General features: G+C 42.9%; 1 protein-coding gene across 6 annotated transcripts in view; it reads right to left on the bottom strand.

Moving 5' to 3' along the window:
• galnt13 (polypeptide N-acetylgalactosaminyltransferase 13) overlaps positions 1–15,548 on the bottom strand; it is a 542,151-nt gene that overhangs the window by 114,073 nt on the left and 412,530 nt on the right. For all 6 annotated transcript variants that reach the window (XM_068035308.1, XM_068035305.1, XM_068035304.1 and 3 more), the window contains one exon: positions 301–481. In XM_068035308.1, coding sequence (XP_067891409.1) covers positions 301–481 — 181 coding nt within the window. The remainder of the gene's footprint in view (positions 1–300; positions 482–15,548) is intronic.

The following is a 15,548-nucleotide window of genomic DNA, read 5'->3' on the forward strand; positions in this document are numbered from 1 at the left end:
ACACAAAAACAACACGCAGGCTAGAAAATAGTTCTCAAGTTGCTGGGATACTTCTTTTAAACCAAAAATAGTCATGGCAAAAGTTCAATGCTAATAAGCTTTATCAGTGAAGCCTAAACTGCTTCTGCCAACAAGCAACCTGATAGCAACTGAAAACATGCAAACTCATATACACAATACGATAGGAAGGAATATCCATTTTTAGAAATGGATTGTGAAAGAAATCATATCACTTTGTATCGTAATACATTTAATAAAGGCCAGATCAAAACAAATTACTTCCCTAAAGGGTAAGTGTACCTGGTGATATAATGTAGAAGAAGTCCTTGAAGTCATCCATCCAGACTTCTGCTAGGCGTCTATTGTTCTTGTTAATGATATGGCCAGTACCACCAGGAAAAGTGTATGGGGTTGCCTTACGGAACACATGGCCAACATGAGAACAAGTAATAATTTCCAAGGAACCACCACACTGCCATATCTGGGAAAAGACAAAGGAGTTTTTTTTCTTCATTAGTCTCAATTCACCAAAATCACTCCACTAAATGAGATGTCAATACTCCATCTCCTCATTAAAGCCAATGGTATCTTTTTACACTCTCATGTTTGGACCTTACATTGCATTGTGTTTCATAAGCAAACGATAAGTACCGTCGTGATACGGTTAAAACAATATGTCATTATTCATTTGAATTAAATACATATACCTCTTGAATGTGATTTTCTTTTGCATTGAGTTCTTCTTTGGCTTCCTTGTCTTGGGAGACAATGGGTAAGTGCCTGGAAGTGGTCAGTGGTTTGTGGAGCAGCGCCTGGAGTGGCTATAAAGGCCAATATTAGAGTGACAGACTCTTCCACAGGTGCTGCAGAAGAAATTGTTTGTCGGGGCTGTTACACAGTTGGCTCTCCCCTTGCGCTTCTGTCTTTTTTCCTGCCAACTGCTAAGTCTCTTCGACTCGCCACACTTTAGCCCCGCCTTTATGGCTGCCCGCCAGCTCTGGCGATCACTGGCAACTGACTCCCACGACTTGTGATCAATGTCACAGGACTTCATGTCGCGTTTGCAGACGTCTTTAAAGTGGAGACATGGACGGCCGGTGGGTCTGATACCAGTGACGAGCTCGCTGTACAATGTGTCTTTGGGGATCCTGCCATCTTCCATGTGGCTCACATGGTCAAGCCATCTCAAGCGCCGCTGACTCAGTAGTGTGTATAAGCTGGGGATGTTGGCCGCCTCGAGTACTTCTGTGTTGGAGATACGGTCCTGCCACCTGATGCCAAGGGTTCTCTGGAGGCAGTGAAGATGGAATGAATTGAGACGTCGCTCTTGGCTGACATACGTTGTCCAGGCCTCGCTGCCATAGAGCAAGGTACTGAGGACACAGACTTGATACACTCGGTCTTTTGTGTTCCGTGCCAGTGCGCCATTTTCCCACGCTCTCTTGGCCAGTCTGGACATAGCAGTGGAAGCCTTTCCCAGGCGCTTGTTGATTTCTGCATCGAGAGACAGGTTACTGGTGATAGTTGAGCCTAGGTAGGTGAACTCTTGAACCACTTCCAGAGCGTGGTCGCCGATATTGATGGATGGAGCATTTCTGACGTCCTGTCCCATGATGTTCGTTTTCTTGAGGCTGATGGTTAGGCCAAATTCGTTGCAGGCAGCCGCAAACCTGTCGATGAGTCTCTGCAGACACTCTTCAGTGTGAGATGTTAAAGCAGCATCGTCAGCAAAGAGGAGTTCCCTGATGAGGACTTTCCTTACTTTGGTCTTCGCTCTTAGATGGGCAAGGTTGAACAACCTGCCCCCTGATCTTGTGTGGAGGAAAATTCCTTCTTCTGAAGACTTGAACGCATGTGAGAGCAGCAGGGAGAAGAAGATCCCAAACAGTGTGGGTGCAAGTAAGTTTTTAAAAATTGCAGAAAACTGGTTCATAAAATTCAAAAAGATGTTGAAACAGGAATTTTGATGCTTCCAGACAATCCACATCTATTTACTGACAGTAATATTTGGGTAATTTTGGCCATGGGGACTTGTAAAAACATCACTGAATTAACAGCTAAAATATACATCAATTTATACTGTACAAGCAATGATGATAAATTTTTGTAGAAATTAAGGTCTGAATTTTACCAATTGGGCGGATGACCCGACGTCGGGAGAATATTTGTGTCAGCGGCGTGCACAGATGGGCGGTAGGACTTGCTTGGCGATTTTACAAGGAAGAGCTAAGGGAGGAGAGCTGGCCAATTCAGGGTGGTGGGTGGAGCATAGTGCCAGAAGCTTGCTGTGAGGCACTATTTTTAAAGGCACATGTTCAGCATTCAGTCAGGCTACAGACACAGGCTTATATCAACAAAGGCAGCGGAGAAACGGCTTCATAATGAGGAAGGATGGCTCCAAAGTTCAGTGATGCCTCCCTGGAATAGTAATACAAAGAAGAGATGTCCTGCTACCAGCAGACAGGATAGGAGGCCAGCAAGCCTAACCATGGCTGGAAGTGGCAGACATAGGAAGCAGCTGAGGGGTGGTTGCAAGAACCTGGATCCAGTGCAGGAAGTGATTTAATGACCTGGTGTGGTGTGGCAAGGTGAGTGACATTTAGAATTGAAAACTGGAAGCCCAGCATGAATTAAAAGGTGCCCATGAAATGTGATGCCGGGTGGTAGGCCCATGCATAGGGCTACACCAAGCAGCAACGTCCACATTGAGGTGTCCAGTTCAAGCACACTGGAACTCCATGGTCAGTGATGGGTGAATGCTGCTTTTAGATGACTGAATGGCAGCATCACCATGCCATCCTAGCAATGCGGTGCTGCACATTGACAGTGCCTCAGAGTGACCAGCACAGATGGGAAGTTGTTTTCAGAATGCAGCTTTTGAGAAAAGAAATTTGATTGATTGGAGAATGTGAGCTTATCAAGATTTGTTCAGACATTCTAGGAAAAGTTCACACCTATTACTACTTGAGCCCTGCAGAGAGTAGCTACCAGAGATCCCTCAACTCGGAGGGCAGTAAACAATTTGATAATGCACTCTACTGGCTAGTCCTGGGACAGAGAACAGGAGACAGGAGCAGGATTTGGCTTCCTGTCCAGCTGAAAAAATGGAGTCTAGGTGGTCAGTCTGTCTGAACTGGTAAGAATATTGGACCAAGAGAGGGGTCTCTCAAGTTTCATGCTAATCTGTTTAAGGATAATTACTGGTCACAACTGTTGCACTTAGCCAACCAACTGGGATAGTGTGGTGTACTTTATTTTCTATGTTACATGGAGTATTACCAAATAAGTTGAAATTTACTGTAATTATTCACGTATTATATGAAAAATAAACCAGCTTCCTGATTTATAATTGGTCTAGTCGAACTAGAGTCTGCCTCTTGGATAACTGAAGAAAAGTACATGGGGACACAAGCTTTTTTACAATATACAGTGCACAAAACAAGGTGCTTCATTGTCAGGACCACCCCCTCCCAGAACTAGATATTGGGTAGTAAAGGAAAACTCCTTATCATGAGGGGTGTGGAGAATGCTTATAGTAAAGATCTGTGATGTTGTCTTACAATATGCTATATTTATTTTAGCACCTAATGGTGTGTTTTCCACTTGCTGAATATAATATTATTACTTAAAGCTCGTTGTGAACTGCAAGAATTCACAAAATTGGTAACTGCAAAAAGCCCTCTCAAAACAATCTTAAAAGCAAACAGACCATCACTACAAAGTCATAAGATCATTAAAGAAATTTAGAGGAAAACTGATAAGATTCCCATTGTTGAAATTGTGAAAATTAATACATATATATCACCTCTAAGGAATAAAAAATAACAGCTGTCTCAGTTGGGAGAATTTCATAATAAATAGATACAGCCTATAGAGAGCTATCCATCCGACTGCAACAGCATAGCTCTGGTACTTCTGAAAGAATAAATATTGAAAGATCATGCCCTAACCTCAGAGAATAGACCTCAAGAGCAAGAAGAAATAAGAAAAAAGTTTTAACGATTCAATCAGTGCTGTCGATCCTTTTTCTAAACCTTTACAAATAGCTGCACTATACTAGGTTAAGGTAGTTTGGGCAGAAACCATTGGACAAAGAATGAATTTCCATTAAGCCATTGCTATCCCGAGATTCTCTGATGAAACATGTATACCTATTAACTGGTTTGAAATTGAATGAGCAAATATTTGTTTCTGCTTCCTTGGGAATTCTTTTTTCTAAAACTTTATGGGTGTCATGCTAGGCCCCCACCTGCCAAGAATGCGGCACATTAATTTTGTCATGAACATTTATTTTAAACTATTACTGGAGTGAGGAAAGGACTTGTTAAACAGATCAGCCGTGGCTAGAAAAGGCATTTGCATATTAACAGATGGTGATTGGAAGGACAAAGGACCATTCCCTGACACATTCAACCTACAATGGACCTTGATCGCCAGGTATTGTGTGTAAGAGAAGAATTCCAGGCCCTGCTAAGATGATACAATCCACAGAGCCATGACGTGGTCAGACCAGTTAGTCACATGACTAATCTGCTTGGCAACTTGGGGTTTTCTGAATTGTACAAACAGTTTGAACTGAGAGTGTCTGTTTGCTCCTGGACTGAGAAGATCTCTCCTGTCTGCTCCCATCTCTTTCTCACAAATCTCTGAATCCACTGAAGACACATGAACCCCAAGAGAGAAAAGGCTCCTACAGTGAACAAGGTTTAAGAAGAATACTGGGCCCCAACAAAAAGCAAGATCTACCTACAATCAAGGACTCTACAGTGAGCTCGAAGAGCTGTCACAACAACTCTTCAGATATTGCCTCACATTTTTCACTTTATTTTTCTTTTCTTTTCTGTCTCCATTTGCATGTGTGTATCATGCTAGTGTGGGTGCGTCATGTATCCGTAGGCGTCAAACGAATTAGAGTATAAGTTTAAGTTAATAAATTTCAACTTTTCTTCTTTAAATCTAAGAAAGCCTGTTTGTGCTGGTTTCTTTACCTTAAAATTGGAAAGCGGTGAATAAAGATTCACCAAGGAGGAGCTAAAAAAACAGGGTGTGTTTTAAATTAAACCCTGTTACAGTAAGATCAATGAAGGCTGAAAGGGAACCCATCGACCTTTTTGTCACCTGGTCCTAACTGAAATTTGGATGCTAGTGTCTGGAATTGACCCACAGACAAACGAGAGAAATTGGAAGTGGGAAGCCAAATTGTTCCCAGTCAAAAAAGAGCAAGATTTCAATACATGTTTTCTTGTGGTTAAGTGTGTTTGAATACTAACATTTCTGCAACTGAAGCTAGTAGCTCTCCAAGTAACTTGGGATAAATTAAAAGCACTGTTTATGGAGGAGTTGAGGAAAATGGCTGAGCAGTGTGGGATCACTGTATGTGGCAAGCCTAGGAAGTGTGAACTCTTAAGGCTAGTGGCCAACCATTTTTCCCTTGAATCTGAATAAGCAGAAACAGGGTTAGAAGTAGACTCCGACAGGGTATTGCTAGCAAAGCTACAATTGAAACAGAGGAAATTTGAATTAGAGGAGAGGGAGAAAGAGCCTTCCAGAAGAAATGTGAAAAAAATGAAAGGCAGGAGAGGGAGAGAGAAAAAATATTCTGGGAGGAATGTGAAGAAAGAGAGCTGAAGTGGCTTGAATTAACTAGAGGATGACAGAGTAACCCCAGTGAAAGCATGACCAATATCGAGGAGCGTAATTCAGGGCTGGGTACAAAATTGTTAAAACTAGCTCAACTAATTCCAAGATTCAATGAGGAAGATGTAGAAGGCTTTTTTGTGTCCTTTGAGAAACTGGCAAGGCAGCTAAAATGGCCAGCTGAGACCTGGTCTCTTTTACTGCAAAACAAGCTAACTGGAAAAGCCCATAAGGTCTATTCCCTGTTGCCAGATGAGAGTTCATCAAATTATGAACTGACAAAAAATGCTAAGCTCAGGGCAAATAAATTGGTATCCGAAGCCTATCGCCAAAAGTTTAGAACCCTCAAGAAGCAAGCTAATCAAACTTATATGAAGTTTGAAAGAAATAAGCAGCTGGCTTTTGACCAGTGGCTGAGGGCTCTTAAAGTACAGCTCAGCCATGAGAATCTCAGAGAAGTAATTCTGTTAGAGGAATTTAAACACGCTCTCCCACTCCATAAAGACCCATGTAGAGGAGCAGCGGGTCCAGAGAGCCTGGCAAGCAGCTGTTCTGGCCAATGAGTTTGCTTTAATTAATAAGTCGGTTTCCCAGGGGAGAACCTTTCCTAGTCACCCCCACAAATCCGAAAAGGACAAAGAGTGGGAAGGTGATAGCAGCCCAAGCAGTCCTGGGTGGGAAAGAAAAGCAGGAGACACAAGGGGTCCTCCTCTAGCCAAAAGGGAAGGTGCTGTGAGCAAGAGTGAGACCCAGAGGCCTGTGTGCTTCCATTGTAATAAAGCAGGGCATTTAAAAGCTGACTGCTGGAAACTAAAGGGAAAACCTGTAGGGTTAATCAGGGCACACCCACTCAGTGAAGGAGTGAACCTGATGGAATGCAGAGCAGTACAAGCTGTGGCTTTAACTGCAGTAAGAGTGAGACTCAGGAAGCTTACGGCTGCAAGTGCAAGAAAATTTAATAGGTTTCCTGACGATTATCAGAGTCAGGGTACCCCTCGAGTGGGGCAAGCAAGCCCATAGTAATGATTTACAAATAGTAAGGGACACAGGGGCCACTAGATCCCTTTTACTAGGAAAAGGACTGACCTTTCCCCCAGAGAGTGTAGTGAACACCAGAATGGTGGTGAATGGTATTGGAGGGCAGTGTATGCCTGTACCTGTACACCGGGTGCACCTGGGGTGCGACCTAGTTTCGAGACCGGTGACCGTAGGGATTGTCCCTAGTTTGCCGATGGACGGGGTTGACCTGCTCCTAGGTAATGATCTGATGGGGGTGAAGGTGGTAGCCCCCCCCACCCCAGAAGTGAAAGAATGTCAGCAGGAGGTCAGAGAGACAGGGCCGTAGCAGGAGACGGACTCCTACAGTTTCCCTGAATGTGTAGTGAATCAGGCCATGATCAAACCAGCTCCCCCAGAGGAGACTGAATTGGCACTGCAGGTTGGGAGGTACATTACTGAGGAGAAATTTCCAGACCCTTATAATATCCAGGTTATTATAATCTGGCTGAAACTTGTTAAAGGATGGTAATATTCTCAGCTGTCTCCTTTCCTTTGGGGAGAGTTAGATCAGTCTTTAAGACCCATTCCAGTGTCTTTAAGATCTGTCTTTCTTAACCTTAAGTGAGAGTGATCATCTGAGAAGTATACCTGATCCAGGATAACCCCAAAAAGGGGCTAGCATTATAATCTACTACATACTCAAGTTTGTTCCTGTGCCTAAAATGCTTCCCAGCCAGCTGAATGAGGTGCTCCAGCTAGAATGCACCTTCCCTTTAAGAGGTGCAAGCTGGCTTTAAGCAGTGCAGGCTGGCTTTAATTGGTGCTAGCCTTCACGGGAGCTGAGGCCCCTGCTGAGCGTGCAGTCATCAGCAACATATTTTGGAGTGGGCTGCATGTCACTATCATGGAAATGAGCAGGCAACACAAAGTTTGTGTGCTGCCTGAAATACCGTCGATGGGCGCAGGTTAATTGCGCATCGTGATACTCATGCCCATTTAGCCCAGGATCTTAGTTTGAGATCTAATTTCAAGAAAGGTGCAAAGATCCTTAACAGGGGCAGCACAGTGACGCAGTGTTCAGTACCGCAACCTCACAGCTCCAGCGACCCGGGTTTGATTCTGGGTACTGCCTGTGCGGAGTTTGCAAGTTCTCCCTATGACCGCGTGGGTTTCCGCCGGGTGCTCCGGTTTCCTCCTATAGCCAAAGACTTGCAGGTTGATAGGTAAAATTGGCCATTGTAAATTGCCCCTAGTGTAGGTAGGTGGTAGGAGAACGGTGGGTACGTGGTAGGGAATATGGGATTAATGTAGGATTTGTATAAATGGGTGGTTGTTGGTCGGCACAGACTCGGTGGGCCGAAGGGCCTGTTTCTGTGCGGTAACACTCTATGACTGCAAAGAGCATCTGTAATATATAAAATTTTAATCTAAAACCTTACACGTCATAGGCAAGATCAACCTTGTCAATTAAAAATGCTAACACCTAGATTTTCAACTTAAGGACATAATTTTTTTTTAAATCATTGGTTCTACCTAAAATTCTGATCCAAAATACTTACCTCATACTGGGAATATCAGCAATTGTTTCAGACTACTGGGTCTTCGAAAGCAAAAGAGTTACTATTTTCAGTGGCCTTGATAGAAAGGGAAGTTAATGTCTTTCACAATGTGGCTCAAGCATGTCAGCACATTCATCATGATAAAATTTACAATTATAGGCCACAAAATTGGGTTCCATAACACAGACACCCCAGAAAATGGATGGGGTTGGTTTGGATGGGGCTTTAAAAAGGTAAAAATCTGAAACAGGAACACACCCCACTTCAAATCTACTGGACTTCTAGTTTTAACAGAGGTAGGATGAGGGGCAGGTGATCAATCTGCTCACAGGAGGCTGGCCAGTTGTTGAAATCTTTTAAGGAGGTTGTGTGCCTTCATTTTAACAATGATTCTATTTTTGTATCGCAGTCTGCTGGTTTCCCTGGCCTCTGAAATCCAGGCAGCTGAAAGGAGGTAACAAGGGGTGAATCCTTACTTGCGCTGCTTGTGGGTCAGGTGGAGCAGGGGTGTTTCCTCCAGGTCCAACAAGCTAACCTCTGTATTGACTACCCCTCGCCCCCTCCCCCAGCCTGACCCACTGTACTCTGTCTGCTTCCCCCACCATCCGCGATGTGACCAACCCCCCCGCCTGGCAACATTTGATCGGACACCCTAACCTGTGATTGGAACCTCACCATCCACCCTACCATCACATCAACCACCCACCCCCCCCCCCCGCCACCCGCCGCCCCAATGGTTATCATAGAGGAGCGCCAGTTGGGAGAGCGATGATTCAGCCATTTTAGAATTTGAGTACCCTCCAATTCTGGGTCAAACATTGACAAAATAATACAGGCAAAGCCTACTGCATAATTAATATACATAACAATAAATATACATATTGGAGCTTTGCAAAATAAGAGTTGCAAAATAATTCTCTTTCAACCCTCCTGCTGGTCTAATGGATTAATTGCCCTGTGCAGTACTAAGTCATAAAGACAACTGATTCCAGTTTTAGTTCCCAGTCTGTGTTGAGCAAACTGATCTTTGCTGAGGCAGCAATTGAGATGCTGCAATTGTCCTGAAAAGGGTTAAAAGAAATCAGTCAGTCTCCACATTCCTTACTGCAACAATAATTAGTGAATGACAAAGTATGGATGTGGGAAGAGAATGAGAGCTGAATTTTATTAGCGTGCTGCACATCACGGCAGCGCGCTTTGAACTCAGTGGCCTTCCGACATGGAAGCGCTGCCGCTGAGCCCCCGTGATATTTTGCATGGCGGTTCATTTAAATGGAGGGGCGGAGTGGCCACCCTCAATGATGTAAAAAGGGCTGCCGCTGCATCCCCGCCAGTGCACCATTTTTAAAGGGCTTCAAGCCCTTATAAGTGATTTAAATGTTTAAAGGGACAGGTTCATTTAACGATTGAAATAAAAATCTGTTCACATCTGCAACCCCCTCTCTCACCCCTCCCCCAATGAATTAATTTTTTGCCCTATCCCCCCCCCAAAAATTAAGTTCTCACTCACGACCTTTCCCCCCAAACTTTATTCCCTTTGACCCTAACCCCCTTCCCACCATCCCCACAACCAATCGGAGTGGTTTTCACTGTTCCCCCACCCCTCCTACCCTGATAATTTCAGTCCTCCCCCCTCCCCACCAGTGTCTCGCCTCGGAACTCTGTACGGAGTTCTGAGGGTGCGCGAGTTGCGGCCAGCACTCTTAATATTGCCGTGGGATGGCCACCCGGTCCAGGTAAGTTCATTAACAGTTAATGCATGAATTTTAGTAGGGAAATGAAGGCCCCGCTGCTTGGCAGAGGGGGGGCCGCACCGAGGCCTCGCTGCCGCTGGTAATATGTGGGGGGGCCTTCTCGGCATTATGGGTCGTGGCGGTCCTCTCCCACAAGCATTTTACGTGCCCCTCCCGCCACAACCCACGACGGCAAAGAGCTGGTAAAATCCAGTCCTGAGTTTTGGTATAGTTGCAATGTCCTCTGTGGTTGAATAGCCTGATGACTCTCGTTATCTTGGTTCACACACAAAGAATAGCTATCAGAAGACACCTAGCACATTTAAAACTGTGTTCCACCAAGAGACACCTTTTTCATGAGAGACTGGTAGAAAATTAGGTGAAAGAATTAAGTTTCTTTATGTGCTTGATTTGTGCATTGCACTTAAATTCCTGCTTTTAACCAAGGGAAAAAAGAAAATGATCATTAGCACAGAGTCAAAGATCTTCTGAGATGCCATCTCACTTGCACAGATTAAAAACTGCGCTTCAGCTCCTTCGAACAAATATAAAAACAGCCGCATTGTGTTTGCACGATGGACAGCAGTGATGGCATAAAACAAGAAATATTTCCTATTCAGAAAATCTTCAGTCAGGAGGAAGTGATAAAAATCTGCACGAGATAGATTTATTTATTTTTTATTTATTTATTTAGAGATACAGTACTGAAACAGGCCCTTCGGCCCACCGAGTCTGTGCCAACCAACAACCATCCATTTATACTAACCCTACAGTAATCCCATATTCCCTACCACCTACCTACACTAGGGGCAATTTACAACAGCCAATTTACCTATCACCTGCAAGTCTTTGGTGGTGGGAGGAAACTGGAGCACCCGGCGAAAACCCACGTGGTCATAGGGAGAACTTGCAAACTCCGCACAGGCAGTACCCAGAATCGAACCCGGGTCCCTGGAGCTGTGAGGCTGCGGTGCTAACCACTGCGCCACTGTGCTGCCCCACCACTGCGCCACTGTGGCGCCCCACCACTGCGCCGCCCCCCAATGCGCCACTGTGCCGTTATTGTGGGATAACATAATGGCCCAAATTTCAGTCACTGACAAAGCGACGGTCCTCCCTACTGACGTCGAAGAAAGCTGCCCACAATGATCTCGCGATCTCCGCGGTGTGTATTTCCCCTTTCCCAACATTAGTTTGGATCTGCTGCCAAGTCAAGGGAATCTCCAGGCATTGTCATGCCAACTGTTTTGTTGAATGATAATTTTCTTTAATTCACTGACTGGAGATCTGAATTTATGTTTTTTAAATTTCTTCAAAAAATAACAGATAAAAGAAATGACTTTGCTAGCAGCTTAAGATGGCCACCTAATTTGCAACACTGTATCCTACATTGCAAGGCCTGTGAAATGGAGATAAAATGGCTGATCATCTCAGCAAGACCCAGGAGGTTTAAGGGAACTACCTGTTCTTTTTAGCAAGAAAAGAAACACTGCTACCATGTTTGAATCACTGGGTGACTGTCATGTGACAAGTCCCTCCCCATCTATAGTTTTAAGCTTGTGTTTTCTCGACAGCAACAAGGAGAAGCTTCTGGACTCTGACACGTACTGACCCAAATGGGGATGCCTCTCTCTCTCTCTATTTCAACTTACAAGCTTCGAACACTGCCTGTTGACTGACCACCTTGCCAACTCTGGCTACAATCAGAAGCCCTGTTGGATGAAATCATCTGCATTGCTGTCTCCAAGAGACCCACTGAACCAATCATTTACCTCTTCAAACTAAAAGCCTCAGGACCACCACATTCAGCTAGAAGCCAGCCAAATCACCAAACACCACAGACTGTATACCCCTTTTTTCTATGGACTCTAACTGACCAATTACATTTCCCCACTCTGTAACCTAATCGTGTGTGTGTAAACCTCTAGTGTGTGTGTGTGTGTGTGAGTGAAAGTTGGCGCATAGTTTATTATTTTCATTAGTTTGGTTTAGGTGCAATAAAGTTAACCTCTTTCTTTGTCAAGAAAACCTATCCCATTGGTTCTTATTATGATAATAGCAAGTAAGTAATCAAACGCCTACTGAATTGGCCAGTACATCCACTTTAAGAAAGAATTAAACCTATTGTGGTCAAACAAGGAGAGGGAAAAGGGGGAAGCCCTTTGACCCTTCCTCACTTGACCGTAACAGCATCCAGTTACAGTGATATCATCAAGCAGGGTAAGCAATCAATCACATTGAAGTATTTTCATAAACTGCAAACCAGGAAATAAAATCCACAGATTATCCTTCACTTTAATTTTTACAGAGAGCTAAATAAATGGGCCATACACATGGGATAAGGTAGAAACTAAAATATCATAAACAAATTAAAAATATTATTTATGAAGAATGATGATTTTTTTTATCATCATGCAAATATATAAGATTAATTTTTCAGGGCCAGTGAGGCTGTTCAGCAGTAATTATGAACTTAGTATGCTGTGAGAAACCCAGTTATAACTCATTCAACAAGGTGTAACTTTTTCAAGGGTTTCTACAGCAAGACTAATAGTGTAAAACAGTAAGTTCTTGCCAGGTCAGTGGTTTCTAACGATTGAAGATTGGGGGGAAACTTCAACTACGCAGCCTATTGAGAAGCACTGAATAACTGACAGCAACTTTTGGACTTCCACGTTTAACTGCTCATGTGCAGATTTAGAAGTTGCTGTCAGTTTCAGAGCAGTAATGATGGCAATGCTGACAGTTTCACCATCACTACTACTGCAAAATCCAGGCTAATAGTTTCGAAAAATAAATATATTTTGAAGTTCCATTTTTTCCACAATTTTTGAAACATTGATCTTAATATTTATTGTTTATCAGGCTGTGAAATGCCACAGATCTGAAGTAGTCACTCACATACCAGATGCAGAAACAGATGGAGATTGGACCTTCACACATACTTCACTGTACTTCATTTACTTATGGGTTTCCACTAAATGTCAAATATGCTTTGCTTTTCATCTATTTAAAGTAAACTAGAGTTTCCATGAAAACAATTTGTATTATCTGCTGGTTAGCCTTGAGTGTCATTGTAATGTCATGCATGGCTATTTCTTGCTTCATGATTTTCACTGTTTTTTCAAGTGAACACAGCAGGTAACATTTCCATATTGTTGATGAAGCTGTCAGAAAAATAATCCTGCTTTGGAGAAACCAATTCAATTCAGGGAGATAGCTGCTAGCTCTAGTGTGTGCTCAATGTGACAGAACAGATTCAATATTGCCCTTCAAGATACATTTCTAGAAGGAAAACAGATGGGCTGCTGATTAAAGTCACATTACTTTACATTTCAACTTTAATGACCCAACACCAAATAATTGTACATTAACCTCCTTGATTTTTCTGCTTCCTTTTCTGATCAGGTTTTACTGATTTTATACAATAATGGCAGATTTGGCTTGGGGTGGGATCAAACATGAAAGGTACAATTTTTTGAGCTGGTTTGATGTCAGTACAAATAAAAATTGTGCACCAAAAGTTTGTAACTTATTTTGTAAAAACAGTAGTAGATAATGAGCTTCAGATTCTGATTCTGTATAGTTGCTTAGAAATCCAATGGGAGATATATGCAAGTTGCACAAGCATGGTATTGACAGATGGAGGTTGAGTTTCATTATATTGTGTCTCTGGGTAGGATATTAAATCTAGTTATGCTTTTCCTTTCCAAATTGATCTGACAATGAAAAGTTGGATACTCTCTGTGCCAAGTTGAGAATGTCAAAGGCTGCATCCAAAATTTTAAATTTTGGAAATCTATAATTATACTTGTCTGTGTAATCACGATGTTTCCATTTAGCCTCCAAAACTTAGAAATGATGATTTTCAAAACTGTTGATCTCAGTTACTGATCAGGAACACTTTTACCTGACATTTTGCTTCAGACTGCAAATTCATCTTTAAAAAAAATATGATAGATGATCAGAGCTGTTCTTGTAGATATTTTAATATCTTTTAGAAAAGTAAAATGAGGTGCTGACCAACTTCTCTTTGCTGTGTGAAGCCTGTTTGTTGCACAGCACAGTCCCTTTAAGATTGCTGCATGGCCACGCATGTACACATCTTCAGGAGAATGTTAGCTGGGCATGGCCTGTTTCTTGTCTGCCCAGTATATGCCAGATTGCTCTGCGGAGGATTAGAGGGAACATTGGTGTTGATCGACATCATAGATGATTCCCTATGCACAGATGCTATTATGCCTAAACAGAATTTTCATTTGTACTTCCATTATATTGTTTGCAACTACAATTGTGGCAGGTTATCTTTTCCTGTCCTCTTCCTGTAGCCTCCAGTGCTCACCTGTCATTCAAAAGTGCCATCACCCCTCCTTAGGTATCAGCCATGGGTCAATGGTAGTACACCTCTGAGTAAGAAGGTTGTGGGGTTAAGTCCAGAGACTTGAGCACATAATCCAGCTGGCACAGTACTGAGAGAGTGCTACACTGTCGAAGGTGCCGTCTTTCAGATGAGATGTTAAAACAAGGCCCCCGTCTGCCCTCTCAGCTTGACTTAAAAAATCCCGTGGCATTATCTCGAAAAAAATCAGGAGAGTTCTCCCTGTTCTCCTGGTCAACATTTATCCCTCAACCAGTATTGCCTAAACAGATTACCTGGTCATTATGTCATTTCTGTTTGTGGTACCTTGCTGTATGCGTTTCCTACCTTACAATAGCGATTACACTTCCAAAGTACTTAATTGGTTGTAAAGTGCTTTGGGGTTTCCTGAGGTTATAAAAGGTGCAATACAAATGCAAGTCTTTGTTTTTTCCTTCTGAAACATTACTCTGAATTCACTTAATCTTACCTCGCGTCCCATGTCTGACCTCCTCTTTATTTCCAATATCCTTCAACGTGTTATTTATTACATTTTCCAAAACTCCTTGTTCAAATCCAGCTTCCATCCTGCTCATAAAAATTGTTCTAGTCAAAATCACCAGTGACATCCTCTGTGTCTGCAACTGAGGTACGTTATACTTTCTTGTTTTCCTTGACCTTTCAACAACATTTGTCAGTTGATCACTCAATCATCTTTCCTCTTGTGGCCCACTTCCAGGAGATACCCTTCACTTGGTTCCACTTCCACCTGTCCCAACATAGCCAGTACATCTACAGCAACAGATTCTCCTTCCACCCCTACAAAGTGATTCCAAGGCTCCTTCATTCACCTCGCACGTTTTCTCACTTACATGGAGCTATTCCCAGAAATTATCTGCAAGCACGAAATCAGTTTCTGTACATACATTGATGGCAAGAGCTGTTTTATCTCGGAACATAGAAACAGAAACAGTCCACTTAGCCCCTTGAGCCTATTCCATCATTCAATAAGATCATGGTAATCTGCACCTCAATTCCATGTTACTTGATACCCTTCCGTAACAAAAATCCATCAAATTCAGATTTGAAAACTCCAATTATCCTAACAACCCCCTTTGGTGGGGAAGATAGATCCAGATTTTTATTATCATATATGTGAAAAAAAGCCTTCCTGATTTCACTCTTGAATCCTAGCTCTAATTTTAAGATATTGTTCCTTTGGTCATGATTCCTCCAGCAGAGGAAGTAGTTTCTCCATATCTA

The sequence above is a fragment of the Heterodontus francisci genome, chromosome 7, assembly GCF_036365525.1.
Source record: "Heterodontus francisci isolate sHetFra1 chromosome 7, sHetFra1.hap1, whole genome shotgun sequence".
In the NCBI taxonomy this organism is placed as follows: domain Eukaryota; kingdom Metazoa; phylum Chordata; class Chondrichthyes; order Heterodontiformes; family Heterodontidae; genus Heterodontus; species Heterodontus francisci.